Here is a 19,267-nt window from a genome sequence, read left to right as displayed (position 1 = left end):
TTAAATCGGACACAGTACATTGATACGTTTGTGGAAAAAAATTCTATGTTGATACAAGTGTTAATAGGACCTAAGTACGTTGCATATTTATGTATTTAAGCCTATATATTATGTATTTAAGCCTATGTATTATGGTAAGTTTCAGTTTGATCTCGCTTTCAATTCAGTAAGTGTGATAAATTAATAATTACAAATCTTTTACAAAAATAGCAATGTGAATATATATTATGTATTTGTAAATCAGCCCACTTCCTGAATATGTTTCATTTGATTCCTGAATCAGTTTGGTTGTTTTTCTAATTTGAGGGCACTCTCTTAATAGCAGATTAGTGACACGCACGATCACAATGAAGAGTACTCAAGCCTATATAAGCTCAAGCCATTGTATCAGGAATTTGTACTTTACATTTATTAATAAGCTATCTGCAATGGCAACTCCACGTCTTTTTCTTGTTTTACTAGCTCTCACTTCACTGTTTCTCATTTGCAACGCAAAGCCTAGGAAGCCACCACCACTTAGATCGCCCCCACCCCCAGCTAGACCAGCATTCACGCAGTACACGTTGGCCTTGCAATGGCTAGTGTTAGTTCTGAAGACTGATAAAACATTACTTAAAACTGATATTAAAATGCTCCCTCTTAAATTTACAATCCATGGCCTCTGGCCTCAAGATGCTGCTCCAACCACTGGAGAAAACTTAGATGTTGAACAAGTAATTGATATTTTATATATGTTTTGGAATCTAAATATTGTTGTTTTATAAGTAATTTTTTGGAGCTAATATTTTTTGTTTTTTTACTGCTGTGCTAATGTTGTCTTTCCCATATCAAAAGCATAAAGACAGTTGGAGACAAGCTGGATTAATGTAGCATATAGCATAGCTAGTAATTCGCCGAATTATTCACGAATTATAAGGTTTGGCGAATAAAATGAATAATTCGGTGAATTTTTGAATGATACGGTTTAATTCGCGAATTGGTTGGGTCGGGCTTATAATTGCCGAATTATTCGCGAATTATTTACTAATTATAAGGTTTGGCGAATAAAATGACATTTGTATTATTTTTTCATGAATAAAATTGTAAAAATAAAAATAAAAACATTATATACTTATATATCAAAATTTTAAATGTAAAATATATAGCCGAATTTTAAAAGAAATATATTAGATTATACCCGTTTAAAACACGTATATCGTATTTTTACCGTTAGCGTTTTATTGGACCGAATATTTAAAAGTATTATTGTTGAAAATTTCGAATCTTAGGCGAATAATTGACGTATCGAACTTTTGCCGTCCACGAATTTAGCATATAGCAAGTCTGATGCGTGGGAAAATATCATCACTTATTTTGGGCAGAGCAATGGGCCAAGCATGGCAGACAATCTGGCCTTGGGCAACTGGAATATTTCAAGCTCGCTTTGCATTTATATTCTAAGGTGACAGATTTCTATGATCTCAACAACATTGGGAAAAAGTATCCACCGGGAACTAAAATCAGTGCCAACCGACTCAAAAATGAGTTTCGTTCTTTTGGAGTTCCCATCCCAATATGCAAAACGAGTCTTGGGAGGAACGGTGTACCCGTACTGACAGAGCTCTATTTCAATGTCACTTCGGAGTCTTTAGCTTTCCTTAAGAATTACCGGTCAAGCTGTGGACAGTAATCTGTTGCCAAACAACGACAATTGACTAAAATCTAGCTGTTGCTGACGACCAAGCAGTGGAATCGTAGCTTTCATACCAGACGTGATTGGGTTTGTCTAAGTATTAATTAGTGTATTACCAATACTGTTCTTGCAGATGGTTACTTAGTTATGCATCATGTAACTGTATGAACTAGTATTACAACCTCTAATCTCACAAGTCCCTCTCCTGTCTTTTTTTTTTCCCTTCTTTCTTTCTCTCACTCTTTTCTTATATCCCCCTCTCTCCTCCATGATCTCTCCTCTTTCCACCTATCGCGGCAGTTACCTTGCGGTTAAGGTTCCATTCTCCATCTTTCCACGTCTCGCAGCAGTTCCAGAACAGTTGGGATTCCACGGATCTGATCTGGTGCAACCTGACTCCCCCAGCTATACCGCATCCGGTCCCATTGTTACCACTAACCTCATATGTCATGTATATGTCCTATACAGATGCCCTCTCTCGGTTGTATTGTGGTCCGCGAACAACAATGGGGCCGAGAACTACCCGGTCTCATTTCATACCACTTTCTTGGAACACTTCTCTTTCCGGACCCATCCACTCTGTCCCCCTATCTTCCTGACCTTAGCACGTGCTCCACGTGCTTCTGTACTGCCACCCAAAAATACGGCGCATGAGCCTTGTTTCTTGTTCCTTCAAAAATCGAGACTAATACGTGTCCCCATTTCCTTGGTCCTTTGTTGGTTAATACCATTATGTCCTTGCCCCTTCAAATCCCGCTCAAATCTCTCTCTTCTCTCAAAACCCTCATAAACAGTAAACCCTCACCATCTCTTCAAATTCCCTTTCTTCAAACTCTTCCCTCATCGTCCCCATATCGTTTTCTTCGATAGCTCTCCAGCTCAGTTTGGTTTTACGCCCTCCATAGCTTTGGCCCTCTCTCGTTACAAGTTTGTCTTCCCCCTTAAACTATTTTCCTTTCCTCTCATTATTTGTGTATTCACTATTTTTGGAAGGTTTGCTTCCATCAGTTTCTTCTTTTCTAAGATTAGCATCTATCTTTTTGTAAACTTCCTTCTTAATCTTTGTTTCCATTATGTCTTCATCGAATCACGAGGCTATCTCCTCCACCCAATCCTCTCCGCCACCAAATCCGGTGAATCTGGACCCTACCCCTAGATCTAGCCAAAGACTCCAGCGGACCGATCCGAGTCCCGACCGATTCTACCGATCCCACCTTTGTTCCATCTACTACGGAAGGAAACCTTCTCTGCCTCCACCGCCGTCTTACTACCGCGGACCCAATCTAGATGCCGTTAAAGCCCGCATATGGCATACCTAGTGACATTATTCTTGAACACGCGTAATGCGGTGTCACCCATTTCCCTCACGGTACCACACCCCCGGTTATCTCCGCCGCTACTATAGGGCCAGTTAGGCGGGTTTCGCGTTCCCCTTGATTCTACTTGACGTCGAGGTCTGTAACCATTTCAATATTCCTCCGTGCCAAGGCATAGGTAACTTCTGGCGTGTTATGTATGCCGCCAATCACTACAATGTGACTCACTCCCCCAAAATCCAACTCCGCGACATCCTTGCCCACTTCTATATAAAGAAAAGCACTAAACTGGGGAGTGTGGGATATCAATCCTTCTGCACTCGTCCACAAAAGAAGTCTTTCCTTCTTCATATCACCACTTCTGACAAGGTGTGGCACCAGTACCCATTGTATGTGTCCGGTAGTTTTTTATCCGCGGACCTCCCTCCGGAAGTTTCTTTGAGGCATCTCCATTTCCTAACAAGTGGTAAATAAGCCGTTTTGAGTCGCAGTATTTATATCTCACTTGTCGTTAACTTGTCTTTATTCTTGGTGATGTAGGTTGGAGACCCGATTCGCAATCCCAAATATACAACGGTGTTTACTCAGAAATTTTCCAATCCCTCCGCAAACTAGGGAGTGCCCAGTGCGAAGTCCTCGGCATTGATCCGGAAAAAGCCACTCCTCTCTTACTTGACCCTTCTTTAAAAGACATTGGCAAATACCAAGGCCCTCCCTCGTATCGTCGCCGCCCCAAAAGAAAAGCCCAAACCATCCCCACCTCAAAAAAGAAAGCGCCCGGCCTACAAGTCTTTCAATTATACCACCAAAATCTCTCATTCATGAGCAGTTGCCCAACGTGCCGCTGCCGCTAAAAATAAGACCACTACCGCGGAGAACCTTAACCCTTCGTACTCCCGTGTGGCTGATTGGGAGGACGATTTTGTCCAAACTTCCGCCCCCTCTTCTGCTACTAAAATGGACGTGAACAAGTACAAGCTTTGGGACAGCGACTTTGATGGAGATGCTCCTGTCGAGGTGTCCAACAAGAGCCCTCCCACCAAAAGGGCTAAAATTTCTTCCACTGCTCCTCAACCTACCACTGGCCGCAATGAACCTCCGCGGTCTGCTATATCTTCGCCCGCATGGGCGAGTCTTCTTCAGCTGGTCCTTTAACATCTGGCCCTGTCGAAGTGTGGCATCCCAAGTTCAAGGCTAGGGACCGCGATGTCACTACGCGAGACTCAGCTTTGGAAAATCCAGCTGTTGTCGCTTCCTTATTTTTCAACTCTCATCTCCCTCAGGATCAAGCTTATGGATATGCTGGTACCGTTGCTTCCCATAGGGCCTCCATTTACACTGGATGGGAAAAGGTATGTGTTTTTGACTCTGTTGCTCATTATCTTTTATGTCTTGACTTCGTTACGTCATATCTTTCGTGCTACCCTTTAACCCAATATGTCTCTGCACCTAAGTCTAGATATCGGCTATGTGCTGCGCGGCCTTACTAGCACCGTGGAGAATTTGGAGACGGCTAAGCAGGAGATACATGGCCCTGATAGCTGGAAAGCAAAGTATGCCAAGCTGGAGAAGGAAAGGGATGAGTTGCGGATCAAGGCAGTCAAGATCCATAAGGAGCTCCAGGCGGCTGAGGACAAGCACCGCTACTACGTAGCGGGGGTCAATTCTAAAATGGAAAACCTCAGAGAGACTGAGAGGCTGACCACTCAAGCTGCTGTAGATAAGGCCGTCAAAGAGGCCGCGGATCGATTCCGAAGCCTCGCTTCGAAGAAGATTGCCCGGGAATTAAAACAACAGCTTGATCGACGGCGCGCGTCTTCTTCTCCCCCACCATTTGCGCGGATACACCGCCCTTGGTATCGCCAACCGTGCATCCTGAAGCGGCCGAGACGCCTACCCCTGACGCGACGACACCTATGACTAGCGCTGACCCTTCACCAGTGGAAGCGAATGAAGACGTCAGCATGGCTGTTGGTGAAAATGAAAGTATTTCTGTTGAAGAACCGGCTACTAATCCTCGACAGTGATTTATGTCGGATTTCTTTCTTTGTCGATGCCTTTGGATTTGTAATATACTTTGAACAATTATTGTGTGTTTGTGAGAAACAATGTCTTTTGTGCTTCATCGAGATATTACTATTGTGTAGTATTTATCAATCGATTTGCCTTGTACTCCTTTTGCACTGTAATTTATTATCTGTCGTACTTCTATATCGGCATATTTCTACTTCGTTATGCATTGGAGCCATTGAGCTATATGGTATCTTGACATAATCTCTTTTTCCTTTGCATTTGCAAACTCGTTTAGCGTAACATTAGCTAGGGTCGCCCCCATGTATTCGGACGTACATGAAGTCCGCGAAGGGCTCTTCCCCCCGCAGTCTCCATTTGAATAGCCTTGAAGCTATTCAGGGTTGCCCCCAGTTTGATTCGGACATAAACTCCGCGAAGGGCTCTTCCCCCCCGCACTCTCTATTTGTATAGCCGTGAAGCTAGTTAGGGTTGCCCCCAGTTTGATTCGGACACGAAGTCCGCAAAGGGCTCTTCCCCCCCGCTCTCTTCATTTGTATAGCTGTGAAGCTAGTTAGGGTTGCCCCGAGTTTGATTCGGACACGGAGTCCGAAGGGGCTCTTCCCCCCCGCTCTCTCTATTTGTATAGCCGTGAAGCTAGTTAGGGTTGCCCCGGTTTGATTCGGACCACGAAGTCCGAAGAAGGGCTCTTCCCCCCGCTCTCTTCATTTGTATACAGGTTGTGAAGCTAGTTAGGGTTGCCCCGGTTTGATTCGGACATGGAGTCCGCGAGGGCTTCTTCCCCGCTCTCTTCATTTGTATAGCTGTGAAGCTAGTTAGGGTTGCCCCCAGTTTGATTCGGACATTAAGTCTGAAAGGCTCTTCCCCCCTCTCTTTCATTTGTATAGTTGTGAAGCTAGTTAGGGTTGCCCCTAGTTTGATTCGGACATTCAGTCCGCGAAGGGCTCGTCCCCCCCGCAATCTCTATTTGTATAGCTGTGAAGCTAGTTAGAGTTGCCCCCAATTTGATTTGGACATGAAGTCCGCGAAGGGCTCGTCCCCCCCTCTTTCTTCTTTATCATTTGTGAAGCTTGGCCGGGACGATTATATTCACCCTTTATTTATTCTATTATCTACTTTTAACTCGTGTGGAAAAATGCTTGCTTATATCATAGTCATAAAAATAAACAATACAGATAACGTGCTATCACATACGAAAAGATTAAAGAAAGGTCCTAGACATGGAACTCTTTCAGCATTCTGATATTCCACGGTCTGTCTATCTTTTCTCTTGCTGTAGTCTGTAATCCATAAGTTCTAGATGTACCCTTTTTACTGATGACATATGGACCTTCCCAGTTTGGCCCTAACTTTCCGTCGTTTTCTTTCTTGGTGGCTGGAGTAACACGTCGCAGCACATAGTCACCCACATTGAAATTCCGTGGCTTCACTCGTTTATCATATTGTCTTTGCAGAGTCCGATGGTATTCCTCCAACCAAATACAGGCTATCTCTCTTTTTTCTTCCACAACATTCAAATTCGCGGCTAATATTCTCTCATTCAGGCCGCTTTCCACCGCTTTCGTTCTTGTTGTGGACTCTATCATCTCTACTGGTATGACGGCCTCTACTCCGTACGCCATCGTGAACGGTGATTCATTAGTGGAAGTTCTTGGTGTAGTTCGGTATGCCCACAACACATGAGGTAAATGTTCAGCCCATGCTCCCTTCCGCTCCTCTAGTTTTTTCTTAAGGTTATCCATGATGACTTTGTTTGAAGCCTCGGCCTGTCCATTCCCTTCCGGATTGTAGGGGGCTGAGAACCCTTGCTTCACTTTGAATGCGTGCAGGAATTTTCGGACTTTCTTCCCAGTAAACTGTGTCCCATTATCCGCTATGATTGTATGTAGCAATCCAAACCTGCAAATGATATTCTCCCATAGGAATTTGATCACATTTTCTTCCTTGACCTGTTGCAACCCTCAACCCACTTGGTAAAATAATCTGTTACCGCTAACATAAACCTCCTTTTCCCGCTTGCCATTGGTAGCGGTCCAACTATATCCATTGCCCACATGGCGAACGGCCACGGGCTGAGCACACTGTGTAAAGGCTCAGCCGGCGCATGAATAAGCGGTGCAAACCTCTGGCATTTTGCACATCTTTTGGCATATTCTGTGGCATCTCTCTTCATGTGTGGCCAAAAGTATCCCTGAGAGAGCAATCGGTGTGTGGTTGTTCGCCCCGCTGAATGACTTCCACAATCCCCTTCATGCACTTCGCAGCAGTTCCTGAACATGCGGCGGCCCTATGCATTTTAACATTGGTCCACCGAAACTTCTCTTATACAGGTTCCCGTCTAGTAGAGTGTATCTTTGGCTCATCTGATCCATTCTACGCCTTTCCTGTGTGTTTTCAATCTCTATCCCCATCAGGAAAGTTTTGATGGGAGTTATCCAATCAGGATCAATCTCGGTGGTAAGACAAACATACTCTCCTTCCGCGGTACTGGGCTTGTCCAACACCCTTATTTCAATAGATCGCCCTTCCGAACCTGGTAATACCGCCGCAACATAAGCTAATGCATCGGCATGTCTATTTTCTCCGCGATTTAAATGGGTAAACTTGATCTTACTGAATTTGCTCGCTTTCCTTTGTAGGACCTCCAAGTATCTTGCCATCCTCGGGCAGCGAGCTACAAAACCCCCGTTCACTTGGCACACCACCAGGTTAGAATCAGAGTAAACAGATAATTCCCTCACGCCCAGATCTTGTGCTAAATCTAAACCCGCTATCACAGTTTCATACTCTGATTCATTATTTGAAGTCGCAAACCCTAGTTTCATTGACAACTCCAGCCTAGTATTCTCCGGGGTTACCAGGACTACCCCTATTCCGTTCCCTGTATCCGTAGCAGAGTCATCCGCGAAAACTCTCCATCCATTCCGGGCATCCCATGGGTCCAATGGGTCGTGGCTAGTCTCTCCTTCGTGATCCATTACCATCTCCTCACCCCACGTTGGGTCCTCGGCTGAGAACGCTGCCAATACCTCCGCCATTGCTTGTGCTTTTTCTGCGGTTCTCATTTGCTACTGAATTTCATAGCAACTCAGCATTACCGCCCATTTTAGCATTCTTCCTGACTTTTCTGCCCTCAAGGCCTGCTTGAGTGGCAGATTTGTTATTACTACTACTGAGTGTGCCTCGAAATAAGGCTTCAACTTCAAGGCAGAAAATACCAAAGCCAAAGCGTATTTCTCAATTCGGCTGTATCGGGTCTCTGCTTCTAACATGGTCTTGCTTTGAAAGTACACTGGCTTTTCTACTTTGTCAACCACGCGCACCAAGACCGAACTCACCGCATACTCCGAAACTCCCAAGTACAAATATAGTTTTTCCCCCTGTTCCGGTCGCGAAAATAAAGGCGCTTTCCCTAGATAACTCTTCAACTCTTGGAAGGCTCCTTCACATTCTGCGGTCCACTTGAAGTCTTGTGATTTCCTTAATAATCGATATAGTGGTCGACATTTATCCGATGACTTTGAAATGAATCGGTTAAGTGCCGCTACTTTCCCTGCTAAGCTTTGCACCTCCTTCACATTCTGAGGGGACGACATTTCTATCAATGATCTTATCTGTTCAGGATTTGCCTCTATACCGCGGTGTGTAACTATGTAACCTAAGAACTTTCTAGACGCTACCCCAAAAGTACACTTCTCGGGGTTGAGTTTCAGTTTATGTGCCTGCAGTATATGAAAGGTTTCCTGAAGACCTTCCAAGTGTTCCTCCTCCGACATGCTCTTTTCCACCATATCATCAATATATATCACCATCCCCTTCCTAATCTTCCCTTGAAACATTTTTTCTCCTAATCTTTGGAATGTCGCCCCTGCATTTTTCAAACCAAAGGGCATCCCGTGTAACGATGCGTGCCACCCTCCACCCTTAACGTGGTCTTTTCCCTGATCCGGGCGTGCATAGCGACTGATTATACCCCATGGACGCATCCATGAAATAGAACACTTTGAACCCTGCAGTTCTGTCCACTAACTCGTCCACCTGCGGCATCGGGTAACAATCCTTTGGGCACTCCTTGTTTACATCCGTGAAGTCAACACACATCCTGACCTTACCATTCTTTTTCGTGACCCGCGACTCGTTGAACAACCATTCTGTGTATTCGACCTCCCTTATTATCCCCGCCCCTTTCAATCGTGCCACCTCCTCGCGAATAGCCTCAGCATATTTGGGACGTAAACTTCTCATTTTTTGTCTAACCGGCTTGGCACTTTCATTCATGTGCAAATGGTGACATGCAAACTCTGGGTCTAAACCCGCGATATCCTCAATCGCCCACGCGAACACACTTGAATTTTCTGTCAAGAACTGCACTAGCTTCTTTTTCCATTCATCGGGCAAATCAGTCCCTATGGATGTAAATTTCTCTTCAACTTCCGCTCCCAAGTTTACTACTTCAACCGCATCCAATATCTTCGGTCCTAACGGCGACTCGGACCCTTTTGTCACTGTCGTTTCCTGTAATTGCTACGCGAATCCTTGTTCCTGTGATGGCCCTTTCCCCTTTGTACCTCGGACGAAACTCTTCACCGTGATCTGCTGGATGTTCTGCGCTGCCACTTGATCCCCCCTGATTTCATATGTTCCCCCATTGGTGGGGAAGCGGATCACTTGGTAATATGTCGATGGAATGGCTTTCATTTCGTGAATCCATTTTCTTCCTAAAATTGCGTTATACTGCGACGCAGTGTCCACCACCATGAATCTAGTGAATACCGTCGACGGGCCTGCAGTCACTGGCAGCGTAACTTCCCCTATGGGCTCTGTCATACTGCCGTTGAACCCATACAAGTTGGTTTGAGGAACCTTCAACTGGCTGTTGTCGATGTTCATCTCCTCCATGGCCCCTTTAAACAACAAATCAAACTGAATCGCCAAGAGCCTATCAACACCCTCCGAACTAGATAATTCCCCATTGCTATGGTAATTACCAAGGCGTCCTCATGCGGCGTAATTATCGGCTTCAAATCTTTTGGGGTGAACATAATGATCCCATCGGCCGTCGCGGCTCCGCTAACTAACCGCGGTACACTCACCACCTCATTCACCTGTCGGAGGCTTGCTGTCTTCCTTACTTTGTCCCTGTGTGCATTCCTCCCCAGAGTCTCTCCACTAAAGATGACATTGATCGTACCCAAAATTCTGGCCGAAGCTGGCACTCTATCGGCTTGACGCACCTCAGCGACAAACTCTCTGAGCATTCCTTTTTCAATCATCCTCTCTACTAACCATTTCAAGGCATAACATTCGTTCGTGGCATGGTTCCGGATTTAATGATACTCGCAAAATGGTTTCCCTTCTATCTCCCTTGGGATACTTCGCGGCCCCTCATAACTTTGGTGCTCCTTAATTAGAGTCAAGATTTCCTCTAATGGTCGGTTAAGAGGAGTCTGTTCCATTTCGCGGTATGGCCTTCTCTCTCGCACCTCTCTTCTGCCCCGATCAAGTGTTCTCTCTGGCCCTCGTTTCTCCCCTCTGTAGGATCCTCTTTCTTTGTCCTCTATTCTACCTTTACCCCTTCGATCATCTTTCTCAACCTCCTGCACTGCCTTTCCCGACCTCTTCTGTTCCTTGGCCGTTCTTTGCATTATATCCTCATATCGTATGTATTTCTCTACCTTCGGGTATAGGGCATGCAACGTAGTAATTTCAATCTTAGACACAGACTCATGAACTCTGGTTCCCGATCTCAAACCATGCTGGAAGGCTATGACCGCCGTATGTTCATCCAGACTTTCCACTCTCAGTGTCTCCTCCTTGAATCTGCATAAAAACTCCCTCAATGACTCCGCGGCCCTTTGCTTAATGTTAAACGGGGCGCGATGTCAACCACCACCTTCTTACGGTGAATGAAGTGATCAACAAAGGCGTTCGACTCTTGAACCTTTTTATGCTCCGCTGGCCAACCGATAATACCAACCGAGGCTCCTCCCCTTAAGGAACATTGTTTCGACCAAATATGATCAAAACACTATCATACACCGTAATTAGAAAAATGATCATAATGAGATCAGACCTTTATGTTGCCTGCTTATTCTCTTGCCATAAAAAATAGTTTGGCATCTCCTTCAGTTGCCGAAAATGATGCAAATGATCACGATGGGTCTCCTTTTCCGTCATACCGTTCAAACCTAGGCTGAGAAAACCTCTTAGGTACTTCGGAATTCCATATTGAATCGCAGCGGATTTTTGTTGAGGCTCGCCACCTCCTTCTGTGCTGCGCTCTGATTCACTCTTTCTGCTATGCGATTCACTTCCCAATCTCTCTCGATCATAGCCTAAACCACCCCTAAAGTAATGCCCACCGTTGGTTCAACGTCCGGTAGTGGGCACTCTATATTCTCCCCTTCCGCTTCACCACCTCCTTCCTCCCCATGCTCCATTCCACCCCGTGTAATCTCCCTCTCCTTTCTCAACTCATCGTTCTCCTCTCTTAACCTAACTATCTCCTCCTGCAAGAGTCTGGTGGCGTCTGCCGCCACATCTGATACTTCTTCTTCTCCTACCCCTTCCATCTCAGCACTCTCTACTTCCTCAATGGTTTCTCTGACTAGTCCTTTCTTAGGTCTTCCTACTCCTCTCTTTATTACCGTGGCCATTTTCTCTTCTTTCCCCACAGACGGCGCCAAAATGTATGAACTAGTATTACAACCTCTAATCTCACAAGTCCCTCTCCTGTCTTTTTTTTCCCCTTCTTTCTTTCTCTCACTCTTTTCTTATATCCCCCTCTCTCCTCCATGATCTCTCCTCTTTCCACGTATCGCGGCAGTTACCTTGCGGTTAAAGTTCCATTCTCCATCTTTCCACGTCTCGCAGCAGTTCCAGAACAGTTGGGATTCCGCAGATCTGATCTGGTGCAACCTGACTCCCCCAGCTATACCGCATCCGGTCCCATTGTTACCACTAACCTCATATGTCATGTATACATCCTATACAGTAACCATGTTTTATGATGTAGCTAAATAAATCGATAGTGTGAGGTGTGTTACTTATATATTGTTATCTTTCTTATGGAACGAAGAAAGCATGATTGAGGAGTAAGTTTGCTCTGAGCCCTAACAAGTAACAAGTCATAGTATAGCTAATAGGTGAAGGAAAAGTCTCTGTAATTTAAGTACCCTGGTTTCCTTTTAAATGTATGAGACCAGTTCCTCTATAACCGGGTACAGAGATTGATCTCTGTTGGAAATAAGGCTGGATAAACGCCCACCAGGATAAAGATAAACCACTGGGATAAGGATAACCATCTGATATGGGATGAGTGTAGGACTCTATCCTATCTGATGTTAGATGAGTATAGGACTCTATCATATATGATATTAGATGAGTATAGGACTCTATCCTATCCAATATTGAGGAGGTGGGAGAACTCTATAAATAGACCCCCCACCCCTCACATATTGATCATCCCAAAAACAACAAGAAAAGCTCTCTCTCTTTTAATGGTGGCCTCCAACATTTTCTAAAGAAGAAGCCAGTAATTTGTAGAGATTCCATAGGTGGTAACTTCCCTAGCCATTGTCAGTTCTTGGTTCTTGGTTCGTGAACAAAGGTTGCTTCCGCTAAGTGGTTGGAACTTGACTTCAAAGAAAGTTGAGAAGAAGAAGATCTTGAGTGTGCCAAGAACATCATCTTCTCCCCGTAGATCAAAGCTTGGAACTTCAAATTGAAAGTCGCGGACCAAGGTAATGCGATCTTACGTTTTCGATCGCGCTATTTCATGCATGTGATATAGTGTAATTATACATATCGTAGGAATCATGCATAAGATATCGGTCATAACCTTACAATCTATGTACTACACACACACACATCTCGTATCTCAGTGCACACACACACATCTCGGAGCACACACACAGGTATCGAGGCACACACACACATCTCGGACTCGGATCAACGGCGAGATAACACGATTACAGAGATGATCTCTGTACCCGGTTGTAGAGATCTCGAGTCCTAAATGTATATAACATAACAAATCAAGTTATAAATAAGGTCCAGAGTCCAGACCACCATTGGTTCATGGTAGTCAGCGTTCCAGGCAATTTTTAGTCACATAGATGTGAGCTAGTACTCAAAGAAGAAATAGCATAGTAGATGGTTTTTAGTCATTGATTGCCCTTCAAACATGTATTCTGGTATTCTGTATAGTGTATACACCCCTCCATAAACTAATTCCAAGCACTGCAAACATATTAGCAAGGTCTCTAAAGTGACGTTTTGTTGGAATCTCTAAGTGTATTTCGAAATACGTGTGAGTGTGTGCAAAGTGGAGGAGATGAACTATGTGTGTTCTCTCCACTTTAGTGCATTGTGTTTAGTCCCACATTGGTTAACCATCACTAGCAAGTGAGGTATATGAGGAATTCCTCTACCATAAGGGCATGCCCTTAGGATACAAAAGCTTTTGTGTTAGGAGGGAAGACTCACCCAAACCCACACCCGCACCGCGTCGGGTCAGCTTGGGCTTGGGCTTGGGCTTATTGTCTAGTGGGTATTGGCTAACTAAAAGCCTAAACTTGTTTTGCTTTTGTAGCAAGTTTCGGTGGGTGTCCTAGTTCAAGTTGGTTTCTGCTATCAGTTTGTGAAACCGATTTTGAGGAGTCCTTCTCCCATCTGGTAACCGACTGCCTTCCTCTATATAAACACTGTTGTGCGTCCATAGAGAGGTCTCCTTTCCAGACGCAGAGAAACACGTTTCACACCATCTGAATTCGTGATTACCAAAAACAGACCTTCACCCCACACAAAATCAGAGAACCAGAACTCAACCTCATCCCTATTCTTCTTCTCTTCTTCCTGTCAGCCGCCAGAGAGAGTTATATTGTTGTTCTAGAAGGTAATCTGTTCTAGTGCAAAGTCAGGCTACTGTTAACCATTGAATCCTGTGAGGAAGACGCCACTGTTGCCTTTCTGCACCATTGGAAGAGGCAAAATCTTTCCTTAAGGACAGCCTAATCCGCGCCTTGGTTAGTACCTTTTATTCTGTCCTTGTTTTTTATTGTTTTCTTTATCAGTATACAACAATCTTAAGGAAAGATCAAGATGTCTACACCTGTTGACACCATGCCGATCAAAGAAACCAATTCTGGAGTCATGGAAGTTACTTCGACTATGAGAATGTTACACCTCTATTGAATGCTCGCAACTTACCCAATGTGTCAAAGATTGAATCCTTCAACGGTTCACAATTCAAACGATGGAGAGAAAGGGTGTTCACAGCCCTAGATGTACTCAACTATGCAAAGTATCTCACTGATACAGCACCCGTGGAGGGTTCTAATGATTTCGAAAGAAATCAAGCTGCTTGACTCAATGGGAATAAGGTCTGTCGTCATGCTATTTTGAGTACCTTGTCCAATGAAATTTTTTATATTTATTGTTCAAATAAGAATGCACATGATATATGGGAGAGTTTGAACAAAAAATACTGAGAATGCTGGTACTCAGAAATATGTTATTGGGACTTTTCTAAAGTTCCAGATGAGAGAGGATAGAAATGTAATGTCTCAAATCCATGATTACCATGTGCTTATTAATGATTTGAAAACTGAGGGTATTAATTTACCCGAAACTTTTGTTGCTGGATGTTTGATTGAGAAACTCCCCGAGTCTTGGAAACACTATAAAAATAGTATGAAGCATAAGCGTAAGCAGATGACTCTTGAGGATGTGATCATTCACATTCACATAGAGGAAAAGAACAAGACTCGGGATGATGTATTGTCTAAGGAATTCCATTCTAAAGCTAATATCATTAAAGGCAATCCCAGCAAATCTAACAAAACCTCTAAAAAGCAGAAGTACAACAAAAATAAGAATTTTAAGGTCAATGACACTTCTTTTAAAAGGAGTGGTACTGGCAATGGAAATTGTTATGTTTGTGGTAAACCTGGACATAGGGCTTTTCGGTCACGAGGCACAAGACGGATTAATCGATGATCCTCCCAATGCTAATATGGTTGAGGGAGATAATATTATTGTTGTTGTGGTGTCACAAGTGTTCATGGCCACTGGGAAGAAGAACTGGGTACTAGATTCTGGTGCCACCCACCATGCGTCCTGTGGTGATGTTGAAGCCTTCTCGGACTACATACTAGTGAAAGATGAAAAGGTCTATATGGGTGACTCAAGGTCTGTTCTGTTGAGGGAACATGCAAGATTCTTCTGAAGTTAACTTCGGGAAAACCCTTCACTCAGTTAGTAATGTCTTGCATGTTCACCCCGAGATTAAATCGAATCTGATTTCTGTCCCTTCTTGGGAAAAGTCAAGTCAAGGTGACTTTTGAGAGTGACAAGTTCATTATTACGAAGAATGAGGGTTTTGTTGGGAAAGGTTATTGTAATAACAGTGGTCTTTTCATGTTGAATGTACTTGACAACATTATTATTAATAAAGATGAATCTTCTTCTGCTTACTTGCTTGACTCTTTTAATATATGGCATGGTAGACTAGGACATGTGAATGTTTAGTAAATGAAAAGAATGAAAGCATGTGGTTTATTGTCTGATATTTTTTATTTTTCTAATGATAAATGTGAGATATGTGCTGAGACTAAAGCTACAAAGAAACCTTGCAAAACTGTTTCTAGAGATAAAACTGGATTGCTAACTCTTATTCATATGGATTTGGGTGAATTCAGAAGTACCATGTCTAGAGAGGGGAAGTTTTATTATATTACATTCATAGATGACTTCTCTAGGTACACCATGGTATATTTACTTAGAAACAAACATGAGGCAGGTGAGATGTTTCTCAAGTACAAAGCTGAAGTTGAAAACCAGCTTAACTGTAAGACTAAAAGACTTCGGTCTGATAGGGGTGGAGAATATGAGTCTAACCCCTTCCAAGACTTTTGTGACAAGAATGACATTATTCATGAGACTACTCCACCAAACTCTCCTAAGTCAAATAGAGTAGCCGAACGGAAAAACATAACACTAAAAGAGATGATGAATGTTATGCTTGTAAGTTATGGAGCTTCCTTGAACTTGTGGGGGGAGCAATCCTATCTGCTTGCCATATACAGAATAGGATACCCAACAAGAAAACAGGGAATAAGACACCATATGAATTATGGAAAGGTCATGTACCTAACCTGAAATACTTCAAAATGTGGGGGTGTCTTGCAAAGGTTCTAGTGAACGAACCTAAAAAGAGAAAATTGGGACCTCGAACTGTTGATTGTATGTTCATTGGTTATGCTCATAATAGTACTGCATATAGATTTTTAGTAGTAAAATCTGATAATAACCTTGTCGATGCTAACACTATTATAGAGAGTAAAAATGTTGATTTCTTTGAGAATTTGTTTCCTTTGAAAATTGGCATTTGAGAGGTTGGTTGCTCCTAGTGAACAACAATCAACAGATCCTGAATTTTCTGAACAAGAAATTCGGAAGAGTAAAAGAGACAGAAAATCCACCAATTTTGGTGATGACTTTTATACGTTTCTTCTTGATGATGATCATGTGACGTATAATGAGGCAATCAGTTCTCGAGATGCACCTTTTTGGAAGGATGCTATAAACTCAGAACTAGATTCGATTATAGCTAATCACACATGGGAGATAGTTGATCTACCTCCTGGGGCGAAACCTATACATTACAAGTGGATCTTCAACAGGAAACTGAAGCTAGATGGTTCCATTGAGAAATACAAGGCTAGACTAGTAGTCAAGGGATTCTCTCAGAAAAAAGGTATTGACTATTTTAATACTTATGCTCCTGTAACTAGGATTTCTTCTATAAGAGTTATAATGGCTCTAGCTGCTATTCATAATTTATTTATTCATCAAATGGATGTAAAAACTGCATTTTTGAATGGTGATCTTGATGAAGAAATATATATGATGCAACCTAAGGGTACTATAGTACCAAGGAATGAGCAAAAAGTATGCAAATTGGTTAAGTCTTTATATGGGTTGAAACAAGCGCCAAAACAATGGCATGAAAAGTTTGACAATGTCATGATGTCTAATGGATATCACATAAATGATGTTAATAAATGTATTTACTTTAAATCTTTTGATGTGAATACATATGTGATTATCTGTCTATATATGGATGACATGTTAATCATGAGTCCTAGCCTTGATGTTGTGAGAAACACCAAGATGTTCTTATCCTCCCAATTTGAAATGAAGGATTTGGGAGAAGCTGATGTGATTCTTGGAATCAAAATTATCAGAAATAGTGATAGCTATACGCTTTCACAAAAGCATTATGTTGAGAAGTTTTTGAAGAAGTTTAACTTTTATGATAGTAAGCCTGTGTCGACACCTTATGAGGTAACTAGTGAACTTCAGAAAAATGATCAACATAGTGTCCTCCAGTCTAGATATGCCCAAATTATTGGTAGTCTCATGTACTTGATGAATTGCACTAGACCTGACATTGCTTATGCAGTTAGCAGGTTGAGCAGATACACTCATTGTCCTAGCAAAGAACATTGGAGTGCGTTAGAGAGACTAGCCAAGTACTTGAGAGGAACTATGAATTACGGCATACGTTTTAGACGAACTCCACCTGTGATAGAGGGTTATTGTGATGCAAAGTGGATATCTGATTCTCATGATATCAAGTCCACTAGTTGTTATATTTTCACTCTTGGTGGAGGTGCAGTCGCTTGGAAATTTTCTAAGCAGACCTTGATAGCTCGTTCAACCATGGAGTCCGAGCTTATTGCTTTAGATAAAGTAAGTGATGAGGCTGAGTGGCTTAGAAACCTCTTGGCAGATCTTTCTATTGGTACAAAACCGCCTCTAGCTGTACCTATACATTGTGACTGTCAGGCTGCAATAGCAAAGGCAAAGAGCAAATTGTATAATAGGAAACGCAGGCATATCCGTCTGAAACTTCAGTCTATAAAGCAGCTGCTGGAATCTGGAGTTATGGCTCTAGATTATGTGAGGTCAGAGTTAAATTTGGATCCTCCTCGACAAAACCGCTTTAACAGAGACAAGTGATTGAAACGTCGAGGGGATGGGACTTTTGCCTTAGATAGAGGGCGATTAATCGACGGCAACCCCCACCTATGTGATTGGAGATCCCATGAAGTAGGTTCAAAGGGAAAAACAAGTCACCTCTTAAGCTCTCCTCGTATGCTATTATCTTTCTTTGAGACATCCCACCCTATGACTAGATAGCATTTATTGTATACTTTGTATAACTTGAATTGCAATGAGAAAATGATAAGTTATTTTACTCTTATTGGAATCCATAGTCCATTTTTTTTTATGAGATAGTGTATTTTAACTGCAATGTACACTTGTTGGATATCCACCTACGTGAATGTAGAACTGGGTCGGTTCTTATGAGTATTCAGGCAAGTACTCTAGAGCATTCATGGAACACAAAGCGTAAGATGGCCAAAAAAGCAAAACACCTCGCTAACGGACATATAATGAAAGAGCAATGTGGGTGCATGTGATCTATTTTACTACAAGGGAATGTTGGTTCAAAGATTTTTTAATCCACCACTTTCACGTATTATAAGACATGTTATCATATGACTAGTTCAAGCCTGCAAAGCACCAGTATCTTATGCATTGTTTTTTCGATTCTCTCTGGCATTTCGTTAACCCATTTCTTTTGTAATATCCTATTCCAAAATAGTAGGAGACTATTAGTATTTTGAAATAGTGGGGGATTGTTGGAATCTCTAAGTGTATTTCGAAATACTTGTGAGTGTGTGCAAAGTGGAGGAGATGAACTATGTGTGTTCTCTCCACTTTAGTGCATTGTGTTTAGTCCCACATTGGTTAACCACCACTAGCAAGTGAGGTATATGAGGAATTTCTCTACCGTAAGGGCGTGCCCTTAGGGTACAAATGCTTTTGTGTTAGGAGGGAGGACTCACCCAAAGCCACACGCGCGCGCGCGTCGGGTCGGGTTTGGGCTTAGTGGGTAGTGGCTAACTTGTTTTGCTTTTGCAGCAAGTTTCGGTAGGTGTCCTAGTTCAAGTTTGTTTCTGCTACCTTATCAGTTTGTGAAACCGATTTTGAGGAGTCCTTCTCCCATCTGGTAATCGACTGCCTTCCTCTATATAAACACTGCTGTGTGTCCATAGAGAGGTATCCTTTCCAGACGCTAGAGAAACACGTTTCACACCATCTGAACTCGTGATTACCAGAAACAGACCTTCACCCCACACGAAATCAGAGAACCAGAACTCAACCTCATCCCTAT

General features: G+C 42.9%; 2 protein-coding genes across 2 annotated transcripts; both read right to left on the bottom strand.

The window, feature by feature from the left end:
* Positions 1-6,233: 6,233 nt before the first annotated feature.
* On the bottom strand, positions 6,234-8,057 carry LOC147501179 (uncharacterized). The gene is made up of 2 exons (XM_086603741.1): positions 7,348-8,057; positions 6,234-6,918 (listed from the first exon to the last, which is right to left on the bottom strand). The coding sequence occupies exons 1-2, from the start codon at positions 8,055-8,057 to the stop codon at positions 6,234-6,236; spliced, it is 1,395 nt and encodes a 464-aa protein (XP_086459867.1).
* Positions 8,058-8,943: 886 nt separating this feature from the next.
* LOC147501178 (uncharacterized) lies at positions 8,944-9,918 on the bottom strand. The gene is made up of 2 exons (XM_086603740.1): positions 9,588-9,918; positions 8,944-9,524 (listed from the first exon to the last, which is right to left on the bottom strand). The coding sequence occupies exons 1-2, from the start codon at positions 9,916-9,918 to the stop codon at positions 8,944-8,946; spliced, it is 912 nt and encodes a 303-aa protein (XP_086459866.1).
* Between the last annotated feature and the right edge of the window lie 9,349 nt (positions 9,919-19,267).

The sequence above is a fragment of the Coptis chinensis genome, chromosome 4, assembly GCF_015680905.1.
Source record: "Coptis chinensis isolate HL-2020 chromosome 4, ASM1568090v1, whole genome shotgun sequence".
In the NCBI taxonomy this organism is placed as follows: Eukaryota; Viridiplantae; Streptophyta; class Magnoliopsida; order Ranunculales; family Ranunculaceae; genus Coptis; species Coptis chinensis.
This window is presented reverse-complemented; position numbering and strand designations above follow the sequence as displayed.